Source organism: Bombus impatiens, unplaced genomic scaffold, assembly GCF_000188095.3.
Source record: "Bombus impatiens unplaced genomic scaffold, BIMP_2.2 scf_0080, whole genome shotgun sequence".
In the NCBI taxonomy this organism is placed as follows: Eukaryota; Metazoa; Arthropoda; class Insecta; order Hymenoptera; family Apidae; genus Bombus; species Bombus impatiens.
The window spans coordinates 1,113,379-1,141,017 of NT_176499.1; the positions used below are offsets into that span (position 1 = coordinate 1,113,379).

Sequence of the window (27,639 nt, forward strand, 5' to 3'; positions counted from 1 at the left end):
ACAGGTAACCATTATTGTAAAGCTTCCGCGGTTCGAGAGAGAGTAGAGAAAAACAGCTATCTTCGAGGCGATACGATCTGTTGACTGGTCAGAAGAGATACTTCAGTTTGTAGTTGAAGAGGAAGTATGTAAGTTATAGATGCAGTACATTTTCGATGAGGCACGAGAAAGTCAACGTATCTCTTGGACAGGAGGATACAATCGAGAATTTACTTCTAAACAGCCAGTCATTCTAATTACGAGCTTAATTGCGCCAGTGATTCATTAGATTTTTTCAAAGGATCTTCTTATCCAAGGGATCATGATACATTGTTAAACATTGAAGCTAGAAAGTTCCGAAGTCCAATGGTCATGCAAGATGATTCCAAGAAATAAAAGTAATTAGAACTTTCGATTAGTAGTGGACACAGAATATTTTTTGTTGAAAATAATATTAAACAAATACTCAGGAATACTTCGAGTACTTAGAATACTTAGAATACAAATACTTAGAGGAAAAGTATGAAGAGTAGGAAATTTTTGAAGGAGTTTGCCGCAAAGGTCGATGAATGTTCGATCGTATTATCGAGATTAATAAGGTGTGGAATTTGTGAAGAATTTTTGAATATTTCTTAGGTATATTGAAATAAAAATAAAAATTTGATCTTCTAATTCGGTTCGCCATTTACAGGCTCAGATTTAATATTGTTATATTTTTTACATTGTAAATATACATCTTTGCATTTATATTACAAGTATAAAAAGGCAGGAAATATAGGGGTTGATTTATTACAGGTTAATGTACAAAATCAGATTCTCGCCATTGAATTTGCTTCTCGAGAAGCTTACAAATTTCTTAAATCGATATTCGTCATACATCGTGTATTGGAACACATGCAACAAGGTTATTTCTGTGTATATGTATTACCTTGCTCAAGTAGTAAATATACAAGCAACGAAAGGCAACCAATTTTTTCATCTCTATCAGATTGCGAATTAATGCCATGGATGATCTTTTCAACGGACCTATCTCAAGTTAAAAGACAGAAGAAGAAAGAAAAGAAAAAGAGAAAAGAGAAAAGGAAACAAAAAAAGGATTCAAGAATGACGTATCGGTTTGTGGGTTGAATCGATACGTCCTACCGTAAAACGACAATTTCTAGGAAAAGGCGGCTGTTCGTACTGTTATGGTAGCTCTCGGATTACCAACTGGCAGTGCTACTTTCAAATGAATCTAATACTTTCTATCGTTCGATTACGATTTGCGGGCAGCAGCAACCTGATCGATTTATCCGTCGAATTACCTCGTGCATTATCGTTTTAACCACTTGTCTTGAAAATCAGCCCGACAAAAAGCATCTCCGCGCAAAGAGGCTATTTCGTCGACTAAAAAAACTTACAACGAATTCTCCACGTTAATCGCATAAAATACAGGACGTGTCATTCATAGCCGTCACATCACGGTGTCTTCACCAAGTATTTAATTCGACACGTGCGTATATTGATTTCATTGAGACGACGAGTATCTGTCGTATTTGTTTAGCTACGATAGTAATACCTCTTCGAACACTCTACACTCGTGTGGACAGGCTAATAGACCTCCCTATAACTTCATCACTACGTGCCAATCCCTTCTATTCCGTTGCTTTTCGAAATCGGCGTTAGAATGCTTAATTCCTGGTCCGAATTGGGAGGTGTTAACGTGTCTGTAGGGGTCCTCGATACTATTCTCGCTTGTATAACCTTCGAAGAATTTATCACAGTACCTTCTATCTGCGAATCCTTTGCTTCTATCGGATTATTAACGGTACATTTCTTGAAATGAGTCCTCATGTTGCTACTTTGAGAAAATCTCAAGCCACAGTTCGGACAGGAATACGGTTTAGTTCCTGTATGGTAATTCAGATGAGTTTTTAGGTGGTGCTTCTTCGTGAACGCCTTCGAACACAGCGTGCATTGATAAGGCTTTAAACCGGAATGTAATCTCGTATGTAACGTCATGTTCGATCTATCAGCGAAGGCTTTCTGGCAGACCTGACACTGATATGGCCGTTCTCCCGAGTGGGTTCTAAGATGCTGCTTCAACAACATCTTCCTGGAAAATGCTTTTCCACACTGTTCACACTGATGAGGTTTCACTCCAGTGTGGATTCTAACGTGCATGTTGTAGGCGACCCGCTGATTGAAACTCTTGCCACATTCTGCACAGCCATACTCCTTACGGTTACGATGAATCTTCATATGGGAGCTCAGGTAGCCGCGGTCGTTAAAGTATTTGCCGCATTCTGGACAGGTGGCTGCGAATTCCCTGGTGCCCTCGTGAACGCTTCGGTGGTACTTGTAATTTCGTAGTTGGGAGAATTGTTTGCCGCAGTCGGTACAACGGAATGGCTTCTCTCCTGAGTGCGTTCTAACGTGCACCTAAATTTCCCATTACAGAAAAGAACAGTGAATATCTTTTTAAATTATATCTTTTATTAGTCGCGGTTGGTTGCTAAAGGTTCTAGTGACAATCAGATCGAATGGGCGAATTTTGTAACATGCCTCTACGTTCGTAATTCCAAGAAGGAAATAATGAATTTTCGTTAATTATATCTTTTATTAGTAATAGTTGGTCAGTACGGATTTCAGTAACTATTAAATTGATTGAAAAGTTTTTGCCACGCGTACTTGGAATTGTAATTAGGAAAAGGAAATAATGAATTTTCCTTGCGACTTTTCTAATGACAGCTGAATTACTCGATGTTTTAGTGTCTATTAAGTTGGACGTTATTTGTTGGTTTCTATAAACCGCAGGTATACGCATAAATGTACGTTTGTATGTATGTAGACGAAGAAGCGTAATGTTGTTGGCAATAATTAGTTATTGTTGAGAACTTTGAAAATGAAAAGAAAATGACATTCTACAGTACTAGAGATACGAGCTCGATTAAGTAACAGCTGGATGAAGAACAGTCAGGGATAACAATGATTACCGTATCGAAGCCTAATTAATCAAAATTTCAGTTCAAATAACAAGGATAGAATTTTTCAATCAGCCTAATAATTTTGAAATTATGAAATTTTGCTAGGGTATCTAGCTGAAGCGCTACCTTTAACAATGTAAAATAAGGTATAACGAGGAAACTATAAATCGCGGAATTTTATTACAACGTGTTACGAGGATGAGCAGCAAGCTTAGTTAGACAAGATATGAAATTGTAGAGAAATTATAAATTATGGAACTTTATTACAGTATCTTATTATAACCAGTGATATTATCATTCGTAATTTTAGTAATGCAGAATAGAGAATCGTAAAAAAAATTCTACATCGCGTAATTTTGCAACAATGTCATACAGCAACGGTGGTTAATCAGCCGTAACATCGGTAATATGCAAGTTATTAGATTAAAATGAAAAAAGCAGAAAAGATATCAAGCAGCCAGTCGATCAGTACCTTCAGGGAAGCTTTGGTAACGAAAGTCTTGCCACACTGATCGCACCTATGATTCTCCTGCGCTCCTTTGCCGCGTTGAACACCGTCCTGATTAACTACAGCATCGTTATTATTATTATCACTGTTGATAATAACTCTTTCAGCGAGTTTATCCTCGATCCTCGTCTCGTTCTCCAGCTTGTCGGCTTCCACGTTGGCGAAACGATCGATTTTACCGATCGACTCGATCGTATCGCACAATCTGCTAACAGGATGAGAAATTTCCAGCTTCTGCGGCGACTGAGGTAACGCTTGACCGAAGTAACTACCCTTTCTATTGATATTCATACGACTACTCTCTGAGGTACTTGACAACGATCTCGTTGTCGTAGAAATTACGTTATTTTGAGATTGTACGATAGTCTCGTTGTTTCTGGCATCGTTATTCAACGATGGAGTGATTTGACCGATCGTCAATGATGCAATTTGAGATGAATATAATTCTTGAGGCCTTGGTTCCAAAGTAGGCTTCGCTTCCAGTAACTTCTTATCGTTATTGTACGTAACTTCGTGGGTGGTAGGAACTTCGATACCATAATAATGGTCCGCAGGCGTCGAACTTTTGGCCAGCTGTCGATTAGGACTGGTAGAGATCGCTGGAGATCGCGTGACTTCTGGCACACGTAGATTTTCCCTGGTTTTCTGCAACAAGATCACATCGAAACCGCTATTTCCTTCCTCAATTTCACGCCTTAAATCTCTACTATTTGACTTTATCAGGCCAGACCACTTTTTTGCCTCTCTATTTAACACGATCGTCTTAATTACACATTATGCATATACACGTAATGTGTATAATTCATCCTCCATGGGTTACTCGACCGTAAAGAGCTCATACGGAGTTCTTGCTCGTACCAACCGTCCATATAAACCACCAATTATCATTAGAGAAAATCATCGGAAGCAATTAAGCTGATCTGGCTTGAAGAAGTGTTGGCTCTACATTAATCGTCGATTCGTGGTTTTCTAATTGTTGTTCTCAAGTTACGGCACCTCGTGTAACCGACGATCATTGATCATTCGTACCTTTGTAAAAGAATATGTGCGATTAGCACACGCATACTCGTACAAGTGAAATACAGGATCAACGGCTATTTGATTGTAATTAGAACGTTCATGCAATAGTAAGCTAAAATGGCAAAAAATTATAGATTTAATTTATTCATATTCCAGCCGCCGACGATCAACATGTATTTAAAATCTGAATTTTAAAAATTCTCAACACATATGGTAACGAAGGATAATAGGGTAACCATAAATTTTCATATGTCATCTTCGTATTTATATTTACAGTTAACTTCTACAACTTTTTTTATATTTGTATATATTATATTTGTATACGTTAATATTCCACGTAAATATTTCGTTTGCGAACGCAACCAAAATTGGTCATCTTTTATCAGCCTTTCATCGCTCTATGTTTCTGTATTTTCTGACGACGTTATGCTGTGGCGCGGAAAGTAACTTACATCATCGATCACATTGGAATGGAAAGATACGGTCTGTATAAAAGCGCAATAACGGAAAAAGTTTGGGCAAAGTTAAATACCGGCGTGTGCTTTCCGATGAAAAGCGTCCCACTTATTTTGCATTGCACGATACTCGAGATTGTTAATCCGTTTCTACCAATAATTCAAGTGCCAATCTTCGCATCGACGAAATCATGTACCTATATCAGCGACACGCTCTTTTAAAAGAAAGGTGCGCCTCGTTGCAGCGAGAAGTGCAAGAAAAAAAGAAAGAAGAAGAAGAAAGAAGCGATTCTGCATGAAGGTAGAGACGGGGCCAGGTTGCGCAAGGTTGTAAAGTAATCGGAAAAAATCTGGAGCATATCAGTGCACGTGTCGAAAGAGAAAACGTTCCTCTCCAGATTGCGTGTAATAACGCGTAAAAGCGATTCTCGCAGCCGGCTGGTGCCACCAGCTGGTCTGGCACCACCTTCTGGGCTACTCTTCGAAAAAGAAACGAAGATGCGAAGTAAAAAGTGCACGAAGACAGAAAAAGAGGGGGGAAAAAGATGAAAAAGGATACAAACAGAGGGAAACAGAACGAAGAAGAAAAAAGGAAAAAGAGCAAGTGGTACGTGTAACTGATAGTTTCATTAATAAGAATGACATTGGCCAAGCAAGAGGAGGCAGCTGGTGTCGTGGACACGTCTTATCACCTGGCACCATCGAATTACCATGGTCCGCTAAATGAGCCAGCAGAAGTGCACACCCGGAGGAGCACTGATTCCTCTGCATATTTCAGCTGAAGAAAGCAAAATGAACGGCTGGCATATCGGGACGCGCACGGTTGAACCGCGTGCTTTCATTTGTGGTGAAAGGTCGACGAAGAATAAAGTGGGTCCTGCTTGTTCCCTCAGCTCTTCTTGCGTCTTTCTTGTTTCCTCTAGAAACAAGAAGCGATCGGTTGTATAGGGTGGTTTGCGAGACGACCACTATGAAATTCAAACTGTTCGCTTTATAATTTGTCGCGGACGTTTTCCAAAATGTATTTCATAAGCGTCTGAAAATGAATGAGTGGTTCGTAAAGGGAAAAATATGCCAAGGTATACATCTGTTTCGTAAAAAGTTGGATCGTGTTATGTCTTCAAATGTACCATGTAGTTCTCTTTTCATATTCTTGTGAGATTGATCGGTATCGAGTAATTTTACGGTTTTGAAAACATAAAAATTACTTGAAGAGAGATCAACTGCTGCTGGAAATTTGATCGATAGACTGTTCTACAACAAAGTGAGTCTTAGACGCTACATTTTGTACGAGAGACAAAGAGAAAAATGAAATCCTTTCACCTTTTTTACACGGTTGATTAGTTGACAGTTCGTTTAAAACTTCGTTAGAAACATCTTGACGGAGAAGATATTCAACGCCAAGAATCGAACAGTAGAAATATAAAAAAAGTATTTTATTAATAAAAATGAAAAATCTAGCAGCAACGAAATAAATAAATTACGAAACAAAATGGATAACAATCATAAATAACGCGAGCAATATATCGAGCTCTAATACAAATTCCAATTGAAACGATTTACTTTTACCACTTCAAAAAACAAAAACGATAGAATTTTCTAGTTATCTTAATGAAACGATACGATCATCGTTCAATGACGTATTTTTCCTTTTTCGAAACATTCTACGAATTAAACTGTCGGAACAAGCTGGAATATCATAATAATTTATATTCCTCGTTACTTTTTCTTCCTGTATTGTACATCAAGATAACAAGTTTCGTCGATTGTACTTTATTGCAGCGATGTAACTGTATGGATGAACATGCAAAGCAGCAGCATTCTTAACCCACTCAAGGTGATTCGAAACTGTTTCTGACAAATTTAACATGTTCGGTCGAATTGACGAACAATATAGTTAATTATTCAATAACGTTTAACGGAGGCCTAGTTTCATTTTGTCGATATCAATCGATTCAAATGCCAGACGATTGCTTGACAGTTCAAAACAATTTCTGCTCTACTTGCACGCTAGCGATGAAACATCCTTTCTTTACGATTGATACGGTAGATAACGATTTCAGTCATGAAACGAGAAACAGGATCTGCGCGGATCAGCAGAACTGCCGAGTGGATTAACATTTTAACTAAATGATTTGGAATAACCAATATTTTATATGCTCGGCATGCGCATATCTAATTCACTGAGAATAGTTTGCTCTGATCGTAGGATCGCGTGTGCGTTTGTTGCAAATTCAATTGCCAGACACTGGTCTGGTATTAAGGATGGTAACGTGCTCGCCTAGATGCTTGCAATAAAGTTGAACCGATCATATAGAATATATAGTATCGTCCAAAAGTGTAGGCTCAGGTATCGTTAAGTATCTTGCGAGTAAAACGATTCGAACGGGAATTAGTTTACATTTAATCGTCAAAGGATCTTTAAAGAATCTTTAGAGGATCGCTTGCCTACCATGGTTAACTTTGGTTAAATTAAAAAGATGTAGAATCTTTATGAAAAGGATACTTATATCTACATTAAAGATTGCTCGGATTGATTTCGCACTTTCTAAGAAACGTACGACGTAATCTTCTTTCCACCGTTAACGACCGAGAAAATATGCTAACAATTAAAACAGCGGCCCGATACTTTGGAACGCAGTGTATTATTTAGTTGGACTGGAAAACACATTAGGGAAGAAATCGGACTCCGGGGAATATTCAATAAAGCTAAAATTTAATACAGTCGCGAAGAGACAAATGGCTGAATATATTTAAAACGTCTAAGGCGTACGAACTGTTCGCGGACTTTCCATAAGTGTTTTATACCTGAAACGGGGACGATCTCGAGCAGTACAGACGGGTGAATGTTATGCAATGACCCGAGCATGTTCGAGAGATCATCAAACGCGAGAGGGAGATGGAGGAAGAGAAGCAAAAGAGCGGAATGCCGAACGAGTGATTTCACAGTAAAGATTTGCAAATCGAAGGAAAGGGGATAAGGGGGATAGAGCGTAAAAGAGAGATAAAAGTAAATTAAATGGCTAGCTGATTTTACGACGAAACTACGAGGAATCCCATTTCTTTAATGGACTGTTTAATTTGCAAAATTAACGGCACGGGTTCGCGATAATTCTGGAAAATAATTACGGAAAGTCTGGAGAAGAGTTAGAATGTTTCACGCGTTCGATATGCCTACACAGGTTCTGCTTAATTAGCCTTTGAAGCGACTTATGCTGCCGGTAACACACAACAGTCATGGCGGAAGAATAATGCAAATATTTTCACTCGTTAATCTTTCGCTACACAACTTAGCTAAACCGGACTACTGACATTTCCAATCTCGTAAACGAAGATAAGTCTCGTGACTCGTTAAGATTTTACCTCTGTCCAATCATTGGATCGAATCATTTCCATTTCCTGTCCGGTGAATTTTATTTTTTGTGTCAAATCTACCGATGGTGTATCGTATCTGATGGACATAATACTACTTCTATATATTTAATGCCGATACCGACGATATAATTTAACAATAAGAAAGGTATGCTCTAAAACGGGCAAGTTGAGCAAATTGAAAAATATTCAGGAATGCGGTGGAATCGATTATTCGGTGAAATATCATCTCAAAGTCCTCGAAAGCTTGAAAAAAGAATTAAAATTATTAACTTAATCGCTTACTCCCTATATAACGATACAAAATACTTAATACGTCTGAAATTAATTTGCATACAAATTCTAATGCTTTAAAATATCTTGAAATATACGATATATCTATTAAAACAATAAACGAAGAAGTATTGTTATAATTCAAAGTAACCACTTTGTGTAGTAATACCGCCTCTGTGGTAGATTCCATATGGCAAGGAATCTCGAAAGATGAGATCGCCTAGTCTCTCGTTCTCGATCAAAAGCCATGGTAAACAAGTCACTTTCTGTACGAAAGGATAGCGATTGCTACCGAGCAAGATTAGTAACCCGATCTGCCGAGATCCGTGTATGCGACGTGATGTAACAATATGAAGGCACAGAACGGAATCGGTAATTGTATCTGGTCGATAATCGACCGAACAAATTCATCGAGGCTTGTGCAATTGAAAATCCGATGTGTTACGAAAAACTCCTCGAGTTACTGGATCGTGCCGAATTTTCCATAATATTTTCTCGATCTTCTCTGTATATCAGAGGCATTGCTCCAATTTTCATGAAAGCGGTGAAAGGAAATATGTTCCAACGGAGACGGAACAGTCGGCCGGAGGAAAAATCTCAAAACTGTTATATCTTCTAAACTAAAGAAAAAACGAAGAAAATTAGATTCGATCTCTATAATCGTAGTAAAACACGACGACAGAGAGCCTGATCGATTGCCCTAACTGTAATTGCTTTGTAATTACCCTACCATAAAAATAAGTAGACTCGATATTTATTGTATTTGACCGAAGAACTCGATTAATCAGCTTAGAAATTTCGTAGTTGATCGTCCAGTTGAAAGATAGCTTTTCATATTATCGCGAGTCTGAAGAATAATGAAACTGAAGATACGACGATCGAAGATTGGCTATATCGAGCGTCTTGCCCTTTACTTTCTTCCAAACTCGGTCGCGATTCGAGGAAATAATTGGTCGATAATTGTTCACGGCCTAGATTCGTTTAGTAGATACTCAAAAACATCTATGGTCGCAGATATTACAAATTCCCGTTTATTTTTTCTATAACTGGAACGCATCCAGATCGTGCAATCGGATATTCAGAGAGCGATTAGTTTACGAGATAAATAATCTTCTGAAAGGAATACCACAGCTGAATGTAATGGGCACCTTGAAACAGAAATCCCGCTTCGTGTCTACCTCCCAGCTATACGAGATGTTTCCAGAATACTTATTCAATTTGTATCACGCTAATGGATGCCACGGCAGCCATTTAAATGCTCCTCAAGTATCTCCACAACGAAAATTACCACTTGCTTTCCAAGTAATTGTACTTTGTACAGTTACATTGCTGTTCAAACATACTGTATCAATCGTGGGTGAGAATACGACTGTTTATGTTAACGCCACGATAGACAGATAGATTCCCAGGTACCTGGCATTTCTTCAGTTACAAAGAATTATCGTGTAGTTCGCCTAAGTATCGGTTACATGCTAGATACTCGCAATTAACGTCTCTTGCTACACGATTTTCCTTGCCTAACAAACTCGCAATCTTCTCTAAGAACTTTTCGCAACGTCTATTCGTCTAAGGTAACATATAAAGAGCAAAATTATCATACGGAAGGCTGCATGAAAAACTTACGGCATCGTCGACATGGGGCTGAAGGACTATCGGCTGCAACTTGGGCAAATGGTAAGGCCTGACAGTTTGCTTCCACGGCGAGGCTATGACTCTATTAGCCACTTGTCTTCTCGGCGATTTCCAGACGAAACAGTGATCACGACAAGTCAAATCTTCACCAACGTCCAAATTTTCGTACGATCTGCTACTTGCAGGCAACTGTAGAGCTACGGTTTTGCCCTGACAGGGATCGATTCGAGAACGAATTACACTGAGACGATCAGCAGGAATCCTCTCTTGCTCGAAACAGCTACCATATGTGGATAAATTTCTCCCGGAGGTATCTTCTTCGTTCGTAGCCTGGAAACGATCGTGGTCACCTTTCATTCTCGTCTCGAGTGGATCCAATTGCATGCTACGAAGATCGTACAAGCTCCTGGAAAAGCAAAATTCCTGGTGACGAGCTTTTTCCGAAGAATCGCAACCGACAAATGGATTTTCCGAGTGTGCACTGGCTACGTCGCTAATCCTATCGATCCTAGGAACCACGCTGATCGGTTGATACCGGCTGACATCTGTCTGATTCAACTTGTCCTTATCCATACGTTGATCTAGACCGTGAATAGTCTTTTCTTGAGTCGCGCTCGGGAAAGGAGCAACGGGCCACGTTGTAGAGCAATATCTACTTGGTCTTGGTCCGTATCTCGATCCGGCAAAGTTCATCGATTCAGGAAGCGGTCTGATTTCTCTTGCGGTTTGCAAGGACTCGATCGCCGGATAGGATTCCTCCTTGCCCGCGGAATCACCATCTTGATGCCTACGTGGACGGCACCAGCGGTCACAGCGCGGATACTGGTCGCACTGGAGGTACTTTGGACTGATCTTCACGTCCTTGATGTCTTCCTGCTTGCAGTCAGCCTGCGTGCAGGTCATCACGACAGGCACCGGCGGAAGTCTAATGTGGAGGGCTTCGGCCGCGTGTAGAAACGCATTCAGACGAGGACGAGGTACCGTCGTGCTTCCTGTGTACACGAAACCAAGGATCGCCGCCAATTCTGGTGCCTCTACCCCGGCCAGGATCACTGTGATGGGCTCGCAATGCATCGACGTTCTACTGTGCGCCAGCAACACTTCCTGAAAACAGAACGACGAGCTGGGTTATTCAAAGAGGGCCAAAGATATTTATGGGCAACGTGAATGTGAACGAATGTGAAATTTTTGCTGGCCAACTTGTCGAGGTTCACTGTGACACGACGCGTTACACCGTTCTCCAGATCGAGAATTTAAATTCCGCGTGTGCGTCGCGGAGACCTCTTTCGGCTCTGGCAAAAGGTCACGGATGATTTGATATCCTAGTTATTTTTGTACAGTTTTAATAATTCCGTTTTAATAATCTTGTTTGTTATTTGGAATAAATTTAGGTGACCGTTAATATCTGACAACGATACCTAACCCCAATGAATTATTAAATTTATCTCTTAGTTTATTTTAATTAATTTGTATTATAAGTTTCATTTAAGTATTCAATATAGTTAGTGCGAAACACTGATCAAAGTTCTTTTTAATTAGATCGTTGCTCTTTTCAGTAAACATCACGTTCCACTTTGATCGGTGATTAATAAAATAATTTTCTATCAAAAGGTTAATTAAAATTCTAATCTCTCGTGGATTAATTCCATTAAAAGAGAGAAAGAGAGAGACTGAGAGACATTATGTATAAAGACCATAGATAGATATAAATTTCATAGAAAAATGAGGTTACTTGAAAATATAATTTCTACTCTCATCTAACATAAATTCGCTTGAAATTACTTAAAAACGCTGTATTTCGAACTTAAAATACTTACAATTAGAATTTCATATAAAGAGATTCTAGTTGTTACTAAAGATATTTCAATGAATTTCCATCGAGATACCAACTTCACCTCGTAATTTCATTCACTGATACGACTTCTGTGAAAACCGTTCTCCGAAACTTCGTCTTTCTTCTAACGAAACGAGTGTTTTCTTGAAACGAGAGCGAAATCAGTATCGATATTCTCGTTCAAGACGGTTAAAACGTGCCACTATGCTTCCTTCTATGCAACCGGACGCATAAATGGAATCAACGCGAGTTCTCCAAATGGTTTGCCTGGATCGCGATCTACGTCTACGTCTACGTGCAATGCAAAACGTTCAACGACGTGGACGTTATCTGGGATCATAAATCTTGAGGATAAAAAAACGCAGAACTATCATGCATTCCGAATTAACAGAGAACATACTAACGCTATACAGCGATTTACATACTAACCTTTATAGAACTTATTCACCATATATACTATAGTCGCTATAGTTTACAATGGTTGCTAAAGAGCTTCCGGTGTTTCCATAAATTACTTTGAAACAGGAATAATCGAATATTAAAAAGTAATGATTTAGAACGATAAAATATATTTATACTATTATAGAAGAGATGTAACGTGGCTAAAGTTTCGTATGGTGCCCAGTATAACGGCGCTATTAACAAATTACTGACATGTGGCTTGATAAAAACATTACACAATTTTTACTCTCATTGCGTTTGCGTTCATTGAGTTATAAGATTTTTTTTTGCAACGTTTTCACAGTTACTGATTTAAAATGGTTTTATTTATGGCTTAAGCTGGAAACTTACGCATAATTCTATGCAATTGACGCTCACCAGTTTTTCGTTCGCGACTGAATATTACCATCACCGATATTTTAGTATCAAACCAGTTTATTGATTTTGTTGTAAATTGTGTGCGGACGTTTATAATGCGAAAATGCAAATATCTATCTCAACTACTAATTTGAACAAAAATCAGTCCGTGAAACAACTTTAAACGCGAATGGATTAATTCTATTAAGTACATGTTACATTTTTAAAAACAAACATATTATTTTCATGCCATTTTTACTTTTCTGCATGAAAAGGAAAAAATTTCGTTATTTGACTTATTAATACAAAAATTTTCTTTCCGTTTATTTAGCGAGAATGGCTCAATTTATATAAGAAAACGCATATTACAATGCGAATGAATGTACAACATATTTTCTATAAGATAAGTATTACAGATATTTTAGAATTCATAAAAATCAATGGCTGAAATAACTGGTTAAACTAAACGTAGGTAACTCATGGTCGTATACACATATCACATTAAATGCTTCATTAAATACATATTAAGAAAGCAACATGCAAAACAAGAAACTTTAATTGCTCTTCTAATAACAAAAGTAATTGAGATTGATTGTATCAGATATTTTCTATCCTGTATTAAAGGTTTACTGCTACATAAAAAGTTCTACGGCCATACTTATGTACAATAATTGATACGATGTTAAATCTCACGAAAAAAGGGGGAAAAAGTATATCTATCTATCTATTGCCGAATGTATAAACGAAATTGCATCGTGAGATATTTTATTCGAATATAAATATAGCATCAGAAATAGGTTCATTGGCAAATATTGCAGCAATTTGTAGTAAAAAAAATTAACGTAAATTTCCCAGGGCCTTTAACACCCGTTCTTCACGGTAGAATAACTTTAAGAGATAAATCACCAGATATCAACAGCTTTCTTTGAACGTACCACGAGACGCATAATTATTACACCAATTTTCTATCAAGATAGAACTGCGAACGATAACACGACGTAAGTAATGGCAGTCATTAGAGAACCGCGGCAGACTTTTCTTTGATGCGTAACCAGTCGATGCGTCGGCTCGAACGACGAAGGGACAAGCACACGGATGGAGAAAGATCGACGATCGATTTCGTACTCCAAGGAATCCCACAATTTTCAAACGGATACAAAATTGACTAACCCGTGATCCTGTTCTCCTTTCATCCTCTTCTTTTTTTTGTTATTATTCGATTCTGTCGCTGACTAATTCGTTTTTGTCTGAATAATACGAGCGAAACACCTGGGAATTCCACGAATATTTTAAAAATAATTGTTCCATTAATCTGCGTCGCAATTAAAACGACGAGCTAACACGTTTCCTCCGACTTGCTATAAATAAGAACTATTAAAACGAGGACTACCAGAGAAGATTTTTGTGACAATGACATATTGCCGGATAGAGTTATAAGTCCAACTCACTTTTTAACGTTTTCTGTAATATTTATTCTCTATTTTATAGGGGTATATAAGAGTATGTGAAAAATAATACAGTGTATGGAATTTTCTTATTATTTGTATGTGTAATGAGTTATGATTTAGAAAAGTGTTGCTGTTTTTCAGGCGAACGAAACTATGGATTCGTTGTAATACAAAATTAGACTTTTGTTCAACTCGAAAAATTCCTCCAAATAATTAGAATGACACGTGTTCGTCAAAATTATTTTTATCACTGTAAATAGTAAATCATCGATAGATCTAGCTATTTTGTAGAAACGTTTCAAGAAATGCGGTAAGATTTTACTTCGGTATATAAATTGCTATAAAAATCCTATTAAATAAAACGAACAAAAGTAATAACGAGATACCTCCAAGATTTCATACGATAAAAAATTTTTTGTCTATTTGGCTTAACAGCACATCTCGAAAACGCAACTTGCATTCCGCTTTATGCGGTACAGGAGTATCTTCGTTAGTTTCTCGATTGATAGCAAAATAAGTGAAAATTACCCACTCGATCCTTTACAGAATTCTTACTTTATTCCTCATTGTCCAGTTTAATAGGACTTAACATTTTTTGCCTACATCACTTCTGCATTAAACGGCTCATATAATATAGCAAATATAAGAGAAACAGGTACGTGTTACTCGTCTTTGTGAACCGTAAGTGTATTTGATCTAGTCACCAATTTCGCTGCATTTCTAACGTTTCGAACGCTACGCTAACGATACGATCAGATACGGTAATTAGTGGAAATTAACTGGATATCAACAGATCCAGGAATGTAGATTTTATTCATGACATTGCTCCACTTTCGATTAGATTAAACCAGCTCTTTCGATGAGATTCTCTGTCTGTTCACCGTACAGAATAGGGTAATTACTTAGAAAGCTGCAGTCTTTTTGTATTTCAATGACTTTTTAATATGCTACAAAATTCGATAGAAATCGATAGTATTATCGCCGAACTATTTTAGTTTTCGACATATTTGTAAAAAACTGTCGCTACCACTATAGCAAATTCTGCCAATAATTGTACATCCGTGACAGCGTTGTGCGTTAATATGGGCCAAAATATAAACAGAAGAAAAAAATTAGGTTTAGGTCAACCGTTCGTGTTAAGGTTATTTTATCTGGCCGACAATCAATGTTAAGGTATATTATGGTCACGCACGCACAATTATAGGCAGAATTCATTGTAATGGTATCGACGGTCTTTTGCAAATATCTCGGAAACTAAGACCGAGCGGCGGTTACATGTATAGGAAAAGCTGTGTAGAATCACGCAGCTAACAACGTATTTATTAAGGAATCATCAATGGCGGCAGCTTTCTAAATAATTACCGAGGATTAGTACTTGGTACTTAAGTACTTACACGTTATAGACTTGTCACGTTCAGATCAGATACTTTCTTTCGTGTGTAACAAACCGAGGTTGCTGTGTAGGCGATTTAATGAAATGCACAATCATAAACCTTATCGTTACGTTATCTATATTGTAACAATGTTTCAAGCACGATATACAGATAGAGATATGTATCTTCGAGAAGAAGTAGAAGAAGAAGAAGGATCTTCAAGATTAGCGTTTCCAACCGTGTAGGTCTGAGATGTTTGATTTGTGGATAATTATTACTAGAAACAATTAAGAATACTCTTTGAACATAGCAAAGTACCAACCACGTTTATTTTACTAATAAGTGTGCAACATTAGAAAGGAAATTGAACCTATTCGTAATACTATTGTGATAAGAAATCTTGACAGTGCTTGCAGTTTATACAGTATACCGTGAATTTAACTTCGTGGTACAGGCGAAATCAAGGGAAATTCTAATAGATAAATCTGAATCATTTTAAATATTAGAACACATTATTGCATAAATTCATAAATGTTCGGAAATTTCTAACAAATCTTTCTAAATCCCGTAGATAAATATGGATATTATGTATCGTTTGCTATACTTAACTTTTTGTTAATACACTACAATAATAATACGACAGATTTAATATTATTTCGATAGTATAAAAAGTATCTACAAAACGGTAACGAAAAATAATAGTATCTTTTACTAAATGAAAGAATTGAAATATTTTAACGTCTGTTCGTAATATTAGGTCGTCCGAAAAGTTTTTTTCGTTTTATAAGGAAATAATGGGTGCACAACATTTTCCGTTTTATATTATTTTATCGAATTACGTATGATCCCTTTTTTGCTCTATCGAAATAAAGATCACAACGTTCGACAGATTAGGTTTGATGTTTGTATAAAGATGCGTTGTTGCAAAACACGTGTTTGTAAAAGAAAGCCACTTCTCGGACAATCTAATATATTAAAGTTTAAAAAGCTATAGAATAATTTAGATTTTAGACAGTCGTGATTTGCGATAATTCCCGAGCCCAAAAACAAGTAATTTGAATCTCAAATAGAGTAGAGATACGTACGATACACACGTAGAACACGTACGATTACGTTCTCCTTTAAAAGAGAAGCGTCGAAAACAGGGCGGAATTTCAGATCAAATTCAGATCGATGACTTTGTTATTAAAAAATGATACGAGTAAGGCCGGGAGAATGTAATAACATAATCTCGTATATTCATCTTAATAGTCGTCGAGTTAACCAGTTGAAAGTATATTTGCTACATGTAGCAAAGTACAGTTTCTGGATCATTTTATTATCCGCGCTTAATCTTAAGTGCTCTTCTATGATAAATTATTGTACTGAATGCAGTTGTATATTAGCATAGTACATAAAAAATATGAGATCTGAAAATCGAGGCAAGATTTATTATAAAGTGCCTAATTGCCGACGTCGCGTCGTCGCATCGCGGTCGTTACGATTAGAAATCAATCACAATTTTACATAATAATATTTACGAACTATTTTTATACACCTAATAAGAAATTAAATTGTTTTACTTTCAGTTTGTTACTTAATCACTCGAGTTTTACGGAATTCCGCAGCGAATGTTTGTTCTTTTTAGAAAGCACCTCTTCGGTAGAAAATGGTGTAACGGACGATTACATACAAACAAATACGAAAACCTAGAAATACGAGCATATCTTTAGGGAATGGTGATTTAGATATTCGACGCAAGTATTCTCCTGCAGTGTGTAACATCTATTTTTATACAAAACTCGTATAGTCGTTTAGCATCGTTTTATCAAACGGATAGGCGGTAATTTACATAAAAATCGAAATGTATACTTGGACACATGCTACTCTAATAGAAGGACGTTTTGTCACGAATTCATGTCACGTATTACAATATATACCGTTAAGATGCCTTGCACAAACGCCATTAGTTGTACGGGACGTTAAGCGACCACCTGGCACGGCCATCTGATTTTAATTTTAAATTTTCGGCCCCAATCGAAGATAAACTCACGTGTTCTAACGCATCGATATTTTCGACGATTGAAAAATCAATTACTAATTCACACCTGACGAATTACAAGCAAATCGATTTGTCGAATCTAAGACAGCTATATTATTTATCTCCAATTATTTTTTTACCTTTCATTGATTTTCAAGCAAGTATTTGTTTTTATATATCTTTGCGAAAAAAGATAAATTTCATGAAAACTACAGCGATTCTTTATTTAAAATATGATGTGATTAACATATCTATGCGATTACGTGCTTGGATAAAAATTTGTAATTTCTTGTCCTTCTTCTCTAAGCAGTGTAAATCAATTTGAATTTGCGAGAATATATATTCACGAATTTCGCCGTTGACAAATTGATAGAGAAGAAATACCCCGATACTTTGTTAGACGTGAATATTATATTGTAAGAAATATTTCTAGTGAAGAAGCGTAAATACACATTGTGCTTCTGTGAACATAAGAAATTTTTACATCTTTTAAGGAGAGAGTAAAGGTGGAGTAGAAACGTAAAAGGAAGAAAGAATAGAAAGAATGAGACTGAAGAAGAAAGAAGGGTAAAATGAACATAATAGTCTCAAAATAAATAACTAAATAAGTGTATATTCCAAAAGGAAATTTGGAAATCTTAGAAATGGACCTCTTAACAGTGGAATATGTATGTGGTATAAATTTGAACAACGAGTCTAATGATCTCAATTCGTAAGGTGTATATATTTATCATAAGTCATAGTTACGAAAAGATCAAGTTCATCTAATATTCACAAAAGATTGTACATAAAATTAGAGCGGTATGCTACGTACACGAGGCATCGTCATTCTTTTCAAGCGAAAACACACGTGTACGTAAAAGTTGTTTATGACAATCCACCTTAGAGGCGAGAACGTTGTACTATCTTGGGAATATAGTGAATCAACTGCTATAAAATAGCTGCGTGCAAGTATTTTAATGGTCCTGTAAGCTTCTATCTGGAGGATCAAGCGACGGCGTTTAGCATGCATCAACTCGCATAACGCATACAGTGCGTCCTACGTGCTAGAAGCTCTCTCGTGCTCTTTTCAGGAGACCGAAACGGTAAATGAAATCATTAGGGTGCGCTGACCCACGAATATCGAGCCGTATTTTCAAGATGAGCGCACGCCTATAAATGTCATCGAGCTATTTCTTTCAAGACGTACCTCAAAACGTTACACTGCAATTAACTGATGGAAATTATGAGTACTAATTACTCGTAGTTCAAAATAAAGGTTCTTCACGATTGAAACAAGCTTCTTAAATCAAACGAGTACTTCGCTTATTTCATACCAAAATTTCTAATATTAATGTCAAACGTTAACGACAGAATTATTCTCGTTTTCTTTTTTTTTTTTTAACATCCATCTTGATGAAAAGACGATAAGAGACGAGAAGAATCGTGTAGTCTTTTATAAATTAAGTAACATCGTTTTCCTCGTTGTTGATTGCGAAATAACTTGCTGTTCATGCAGCTGTGCATTAGATTCCATCTAAACTGTCACCAATCCCGCCACGTTCCCATACCGTCTGGTCAATTATTTCAAACGTGAAACACGTTCCAGCAGATTTTGGCGTTGCCTGTCTGGAAATGGATCGAGTCAGGAAGCGTGACATTGAACGGTGTCCATAGCGGCGTGGAGAAAACTTCAAATCTAGTGTAAAACGAAATGTTTAATTATCTAAGGTTTGTCATCGACGTAACAGAAGTCGTAACAAGGTGTGTAATATGGCAATCAGTCGGACGACAAAGATGGTAATGGAAGAAAACAGATTCCGTAAATAGTATTCATTATCGACCGGTTAAACGTGAAATTCGAAATTAGCGGCGTCCAGACAACGATATTCGTTATCACGAGGGCGTGTTTTTACGTCGAAGAGAAAAGAAAAAGAAAATGAAATAAAAGAAAAGAAAAACGAGACGAAATGGTATCGCGCGTGCGTCGGGAACCTTTCACAGTCGAGATTTGCAAGATGTAATTTTTAAGGCACGTCCTCTGGCGTTTACCGGCGAGCAATCGAACTGAAAACGATTACCAGAAAATTGTACCTCCGTCGACGAGGAGAAACTTTACAAACATGTGGAATAGAGCTATGGGGATTATGTAACGTGACATAGATAGATTAAAGTTCGATGAAATACAAGATATTGAGAAAGAAAAACGAAGCGATCGAAATTTCTGTAACACTTCTTGTATTATTATAGGAAATGAAATAAATCTGTCATTGAAGATTTATTAAATATAATTTAAACTTTAAAGAAAGGGATAGCAATTTATAATAAGCTAATATATTGATTTAATTATGCCCAGAAGCGTTGGTATACATTGGTATTAAAATTTAATAGCGCGATATCATCCATCCTTCAATTTCAAATCGATTTTACTATATTAAAATCACTTAATATCGCGGTAATACGAAAAGTGATAGATAGATTAGCTTTTCCACCACGGAAATTAGTTTCTATCTATGTTTCGAATCGCCACTTATCGAGGCAATTATTTTAATGCGTGCTCGTTAAATTAATACGATAGGAACTGTAATCTTCATCTTTATGACGTACAAATAAATCGATTTTATCCCGTCGTAATTCAATTGTTTTATCTGGTCTTGTTAACATCCAAATGCTTGTTAATTATCTTCTGCTTAACGTTTGATTAATAAGCGTTCTATAGATTTTCTGGTCGCCTGTACTGTGTTTAGATATCGTTTTATTAATTATTCTTCAGTCGTTGCGAAAATACGTACACATACAGTAATAATGGAATCGCATTCGGACGAACTGGTTTATAATCAATCTGTATCTTTTTGATAAAACACCTGGCAACACTCGTTTTCTATTTTCTAGCATTTCTATCGGCTAATTGTCGGCTCCTCTCTACTGTGAAAAACATATGTTATCAATAAAACGAGGATGTCTACGCAAATGCACAATTTTGTAAAATGCAATAAAAGAAATAAAACTTAAGTAGAAAGTTGTTATATAATTAAAAGATTATTAAAAAGCGTGGTGTATTTGTAGTTTTTCGTGGAATACAAATTGTAACGGAAATAATATGCAGCATACTAAAAACTCACTATCGATTCTACACGTTTTACGAGAATAAATGTGATATGCTTTTTAATGTCATCCGCAATCTAGTTTATTGCGTTCTACACGTTTTGTTGCATCGATAATCTCGTCAACTAATCGCTGATCTCGTACTCTGTAATTTTAACGATGGTTAAACGCAAATGCCTTAAATTCTGTCTTTCGAATATTAGACCATTTGAAGCGTTTAAATGAATGGTAGTGGCAGGAAAAATACAGTAGAAGTCAAATCATTATTAATCAAATGAAAAGAAATTTTTTAATTGGTAAGATGATGGGAAAAAATTAATTTTAATTCGCTTTCGCTATTTACCTTCATTCACTATCCTCTATTCGTATCTACTCGTTTATTATTATCGAATTGGGATGTATTATGATTAATGATTGGCACGTTTCTTAAATATCTTTAAACAGAAATTAACTCACGTTATGGTCGATTTGCTTCTATTAGTTACTTTGTAAATACGTACTCGGTTGTAACGACATATTTGGAATGATATTTTCACTGTTTGATGCACGGACAACAGGAAGTCATATGTCATATTTTCTTCGATCGGTAGTATTACGTATACGCGTTTCTTTCTTCGTTTTTTAACGGTTGGCACACGATTGTACACACGTATATGAATGATTGATGTTTCTTATTACGGATGAATTTAATGTGACTAGATGGTGCTACTATGTAGTCGCTTATTAGCATCAAATTATCGTGAAACAAAAACTTTTATAAAACAAGGCCTGAATAGATTTTCTATTTTTATCCTATATTTCATACGTATGCCCAAAATAAAGGCATGCACGACCAAGTATTTTAATTAATAAACCAGTGCGGGACAAAAACTTAATCGTAATTTTTTTCAAATTGGCAATAATAAAGAAAGTAATATTCATTCACTCCTCTTAATTTTTCATAGATTTACGAAATTTTAAAATGATCATTTTAAATCACCAAACTAAATTAACGTCCAAGTCCCTAACTTAATGTCCTAAACAACTGAGATTCGCGATATTTTGCGGTATTTAGCGATTGCAAATTAAAAAACGACTCGTTAGAGGTCGAAATTAAATAATTTAAAATAGGACGTTACACTTTTGCGTGTTTCGGTCGATGGATTTTCTCATCTATACAGTAAGTCGCGATATGAAAACAATTTATTATTTAAATTTAACAATTGCGAGAGTATAAATATTCTTTTGTAACTCATTGTATAAAAGTAAACCGATGCACACAAATACTTAATTTAATACCTAGTTTAATTTTTTTCTGCCATCGTTATAAATGTCCATTTTGCGTAAAAGTAACCATTCCATTTACCTGGTAAATTTGCAAAGGATAAAAAACAGAGCACCAACCTGCAAATAAGGGCTGGCCGCAGAGAGAACCAAACGATGCGCCAGAAATCTTTGTCCGCCAGTACAACAGAGAGCTACATCGGCGAACCTTTGGGACAGCATCGCCTCCTTGAGGAATTCCCCGACATCCGGTGCCCTCCCAGAAACCCTGATCACCTCTCCCATCATGCTCCAACTTGATAGCGATGACACACTATTTGCAGTACTCTTCAGTCGCTATAAACCAGTTCGAAGAATCACCACGTGTTTCAACTTCTCTTCATAATATCACGCTTTATTTGCCAAATATGTCCTTCGTTTAAATAGTTATACACATCAGTCAAGGCCCGATTTCATTTCGTCGGATTTATACGTGCGTGTTGCATTCAAGTACACTGATTTCCATAAAACACGTGTCCACATGATGAAAACGGATCGGCGCTAGCTTATCAGAGTCCCTCGGTGTTTCGTTATAAATAGAAATAAATTATCATAGAGACAATTCCAACCATCGATGTCCAACGTAGCCAGCGTAGCTACAAGAGAAACAGAAGAATTCTAAAACTTGTAGATGAAGCTTCCGAAGTAATTCGATTATCTAGCAGCTTTCGTCAAGTTTATCTTTCTCCGTGTAACTTTATACTCGTGCATCATTTTTCATACAGGAACTTTCTAAGGAGTTCTCCGACCGATCTCTTATCTTCGAAACTTTCTGCAAAATATCTATCGCTATCGATTTTAGAAAATTGTTCTCTTACCGAATTTAGATTCTATTTTGGAAACCTATCGAAAACTATTCTGTACAATTTAAAGACAAAAAATTCAAGAACATCAGCATCTCCCGTCCAATTTTATTTTTAACATAGGAAAGTAAAATTGAAAATACATTCCATTTAATTCGATATCTAACAAAAGGAAGTATTTTAAGATCCAAGTATATATCTGAAACAAGAACTTCAATTTCAAGATTTATTATATCGTTTAGCAAAGAAATGGATTTTAAAAATATGCGCATCTATCTTTGGCAGATCCTGTACATATCACAGATGACAATAAATATGTCACTCGTCTAAAAGCTGTTATCCACGTACAAAGAAACAAATTGTCCAGTGATTTTAGAAGTGTGATGTATCGCCTCGTATTATAACAGCAGAAATTGACGAGCTCCTTTATTACAGCTTATTAAGCTAGCGGTTTTGCGTGGACCACGGTTCATGCTACTGTACTGTGAAATTACTTTGTGGCTATGGAATTGATACCCTATATAAGATAACACCCCGAGCGAAGCGTGCAGCACGTTGAACGGCTTGTCATTGTCATACGTGTGATTGAACAAAGTTGCTCGAGCTGCTTGCGATTCCAGTACCGCTGCAACCATTTTGAACGCGTTTATCGATTGTAAATAAAAATACGCTTGTACCATTAATATCGTAACATTAAGATGAACGTGCTACTTACATCCATCATACAAACAGCTCAGTGTTAAGAACAACTCTTATCTATTTACTGCTAACTCGTAGTATGAAAATATTGATTTCTTGTCAGTTAACGAAGAGAATGAGAAGTTGTCTTAAATTTTTGAACATCCGAATTTTTGCACCTTTTTATTCTTGAGTTTTTCAATTACTGAACTATCGGGGCTAGAAATTTGTAGACTCTTAAGTTCATAGACTTGTTGAATTTTGAAACTTTCGCGTGTTGATATTCTGGGGACTTTTGCATCGAAGAATCATCGAATTTTTAGACTGCATTTTCAAACTTTTGAGTATTACAATTTTTGGGCTCGCGGGTCCTTATGTTTTTGGAGTTATGAATCTGACGATTTTTAGATTCTCAGATTTTTACATTTATAGATATAAATTCCTGGACTTGCAGACTCTGGGAACCTAAGACTCTTAACTTTCAAATTGTTAAATTTTTTAACCTTTGGATTACTTTAGTTTTGGATTCTCGTTTTAATATCCAGCCAACTGCTGCGTTTGCGCCATCGCATAGGAATAAACAAATGCTCGCCTGTCAAATGAACGGTATCGAGAGACAGATTTATAGACGATTCGAGTTGCTTGTCATTGCCGAGTGATTTAGAAGAATGATCCGCTAGCCTTGATATTTTGTTTAATTATTATCGCGATAACAGTGCCGGTTCATATCGGTACCTTTGGCAAGCGGAGATACCGCTTTCACGTTTGTTTAATCCAGAAAATTGAAAAAATCTATCGAATACACCTTGTGGAAATACGATTTTGTAATTTCGAATTTATGGGAAATATACATATTTTGCATACGCGATACAGAACTTTTGAGAATAACATAGATATAGAGCAATTCATCTTCATTCTTTGCAAATATTACTATCAAATGCAATAAATATTAAATGTTTTGAGATGGCTAGATTTTACTGTACAAATTAAAATCGTTCAGTTTCGTGGTAAATCATCTACATATTTGAACGACCTAAAAAATTTGAAAAATCAATCATTCATGAATGATACATTAGTATGTTAATAAACTTCGATATTCGATAATAACCTGAGAAATTATTGCTGATTTTCTTATCGAAATAACGGTCTGCGTTTTACTCGTTAGATACGGCGAAATAGTTTTAACACACAACACGATTTTCTGGTAGATACATGGATAATGCAAATTTTTAACGATAGAGAGATAAGTTAGAACGAATGTCCTACTACACCCGAAACATAACTCAGATTAGTATAACACGACACCTTGTCTTTTGATAAAGAACAGGAAATGATTATTAACGTTTCTTTGTTACATCTGTTAATCCTTTTGCAATCGTTGAATTTTTCGTTTTAAGGGACAAAACAGGATCTTGCATGTTTTAAAAAAATGTTTGTCTTAAGATTAAAACGAGGGAACATATACGTCAATAATAATTTCTTTTGCACTTAAATATTTTCTAATATCAGAAAAATACAATTGAATCGAAAATGGCTGAGAAAAAAGGCAGGGTTAAAAAAAGCTGACAGAGAATAATTTTGAACAACGATATATCAGTTATAATTTACGAATTACTTCTTAAATTAAATGTTTTTAACCAAATGTAAAGTTACTTTTGATGTCTTATTGGCTGACAAAATATTGAATTTTCAAATTGCTCTCCTTTAAAAAACTTATCGTGTTTTGAATCTGTAGCTTTCACCTGGTACTTAAAAGATGAAACAAATCACATTCTACATTTTCTTCCTTTAATTATGTTCATAAAAATACGAATTTGTATAAACGTCGATTTAATTATCACGAATACAAGCTTTTTCATTGTTGCAATAAAAATTTGTGCGTATCAACCAATACCTCGACGTCCTTTGATCCATGTTCACGATATCATCGTTTATTACGGTATCATTGCAAAAATAAATCAATTTTTACGAGGACTTTGTGAAATACTCCATTAACTCGTAAATTTCGCCCAGAGTTTTTTTGCACACAATACAACCTCGTTTTTTTTTTTTTTTTTTTTGTTTATTTCTCGCTGCACTATTTTATTCAGGATACAATAGTTTGCCGATGCTTGGAAATTTATTGTACACACTTGTCTCAAGGTTATTACGATTTTGTTGCACATTGAAACATATTTGTCGATTTAGTCAACGATTTATTATTTCCCGCACTTCACCGGCTTCGCACTAAAAACACGTTACTTTTTAGTTTATTTAATTTTATTAGCCACTTTGTTCAATTCAACCATAATTTTACACCAACGATAAGATATAAACGACGGACATTCGTTTGAACTTCAACGTGCACAAAGATGCGTGCCAATCTGACATTTCGACAATCGAAAGAAGTTTGGCGAGTCCGTTAAAGTGTAAAACCTAATCAACGCGCGTTGCTGAACACGAATTACCTTATTAAGATTGTACGAACAGACTTCTCAATCGAATATAAGATATAATTCTCTGTCGCGTGATAAATCACTCTTTCTCGAAATGGTTCACTTTCTTTTGACTCGATGTAAACATCGCGTTTCGTATCCGCATCTAATTTTTTTACGTCCGAATTTCAACAGCTACGGTTAGCGAATTAGGTGAATTATCGAACGAATTACTCGATCGATCATTTCCAATATTTTCTTAATATCTCCCCTAAGTGATCCCTTATAGTCCGACTAGATAATCGTTACGGTGGAACGTTCAAAATAGAAATATCAACGAATTATTTTGCTGCTAGACAATGATGTGCTTCGAAAGGAAGTGGACAAATAATGCTTCCAAAAGAGTTAGAAGCTATCAAGTGGAAATCATCGATAATAGGTGAAACTAACCGTGGAAAACGCGTGTACCTCGAATGATTCAGTATCGTACTTATTAGAACGAACGCAAGAATCCGGCATGATAAAATTGTTATGCAGAATGGAACGAGAACTCAACTGAGAACTCGCGGCAATTCTGTGGATCACAGAGTGTTTACGAGATACCCGTCGCTGAACAACTCAGCAGGGCGACTGCCACCTGAAATCCTCAGGTGAGCAGAGGCCACCTCTGCTCCTTGCAGTCTCTCAACGGAGAGAGAACTCGAAGGAACTCCTCCCATATCGGTGCTCTACTCCCTCCTTGAAGTATAGGTATACTTGCGTTTCTCATCGTGCTACCACAAGCCACCGACCACCAACGTGGACATTCGAATTTTCGAATTGATGATTAGACGAAATGACATCGTTGTACTAATTGTATAACCTTGCTTTCTCGCTGAAATATTTCATTTGGCTGATTGTAATTTATCTGCTGAGATATTTTATTCTCCGAGTTCGATTATATATATTTTTTTTAAACGAATAATCGAAAAAGAGATATCGTAACATGTTGTAGGAAATTAATTCCTCTGTGATGTCACACCGAAATCTTTTATGAAATCCTTTACAGCAACGTGTTTCATATATATAAATTTCATTTATTTAGATAACTTCCATATAAATAAATAAATTACACACTCGCCTTTACTTTCTAAAAAAACTATGCACTGACATATGTATATTGCTTACAATAAGACAAGTGCGACAAGAAGATACGAGCTGGATTCTGAACAGTAAGAAGATCTTATTGTACGTACATAACAATTTCTGAGACTCGTATACCTTAAATAAATATAATTTTTAAAAGTTCGTTTAGAAAGCATGAGTTTATTTTGAGTTTCAGCTCACGCGTATAAATCCCTAAAACTTCGTTTTCTTGTTATATAAGAAAATAATTGCAAGAGTAAAACTTCTTAAACCTTTTCTTAAATATCTATTGTAATACTGAACTATTGTAGACATCCAAACGTATTTTAATTTCCTTCAGAATTTTGGACAGTCGAGTGTCGTTCGAGGTTCCCGAAAAGCAAAATACCAATAGAGGGTTAAATGTTAAATAATGATGCAAATTACACATAGTCATAGTTTTATATGAGACCAACGTGCAATTTAAAAAGTTATAAATTCTGAACAGTAACTATTATTTTCGACACTAAAACGCTTTTAACGGTAATTTTATCTGTCTAAATCTGTCGATGTAAT

The 27,639-nt window shown here is 36.2% G+C and overlaps 1 protein-coding gene across 4 annotated transcripts; it reads right to left on the reverse strand.

Annotated features, from left to right (window-relative positions):
- Positions 1-651: 651 nt before the first annotated feature.
- LOC100747549 (zinc finger protein 239) lies at positions 652-26,644 on the reverse strand. Of its 4 annotated transcripts, none has more exons than XM_033324925.1 (5): positions 26,428-26,644; positions 22,146-22,660; positions 10,197-11,309; positions 3,418-4,098; positions 652-2,400 (listed from the first exon to the last, which is right to left on the reverse strand). In XM_033324925.1, exons 2-5 carry the CDS (start codon positions 22,311-22,313, stop codon positions 1,597-1,599), a joined length of 2,766 nt encoding a protein of 921 aa, XP_033180816.1. In that variant the 5' UTR covers positions 22,314-22,660; positions 26,428-26,644; the 3' UTR covers positions 652-1,596. The 4 variants fall into 4 exon arrangements, with proteins under 4 accessions (XP_033180816.1, XP_003485865.2, XP_024228340.1 ...); XM_003485817.4 differs by having other exon boundaries at positions 26,410-26,644; XM_024372572.2 differs by lacking the exon at positions 26,428-26,644 and having other exon boundaries at positions 22,146-22,800.
- Positions 26,645-27,639: the final 995 nt, after the last annotated feature.

Bases quoted from the DNA above. Each gene is read 5' to 3' on its own strand.
- LOC100747549 (XM_033324925.1), bottom strand. From the start codon at position 22,313: ATGATGGGAGAGGTGATCAGGGTTTCTGGGAGGGCACCGGATGTCGGG. The intron at 11,310-22,145 runs GTTGGTGCTCTG...TTCTGTTTTCAG, and splicing joins CGGCCAGCCCTTATTTGCAG to GAAGTGTTGCTGGCGCACAG. The intron at 2,401-3,417 runs GTACTGATCGAC...TGGGAAATTTAG, and splicing joins TTACCAAAGCTTCCCTGAAG to GTGCACGTTAGAACGCACTC.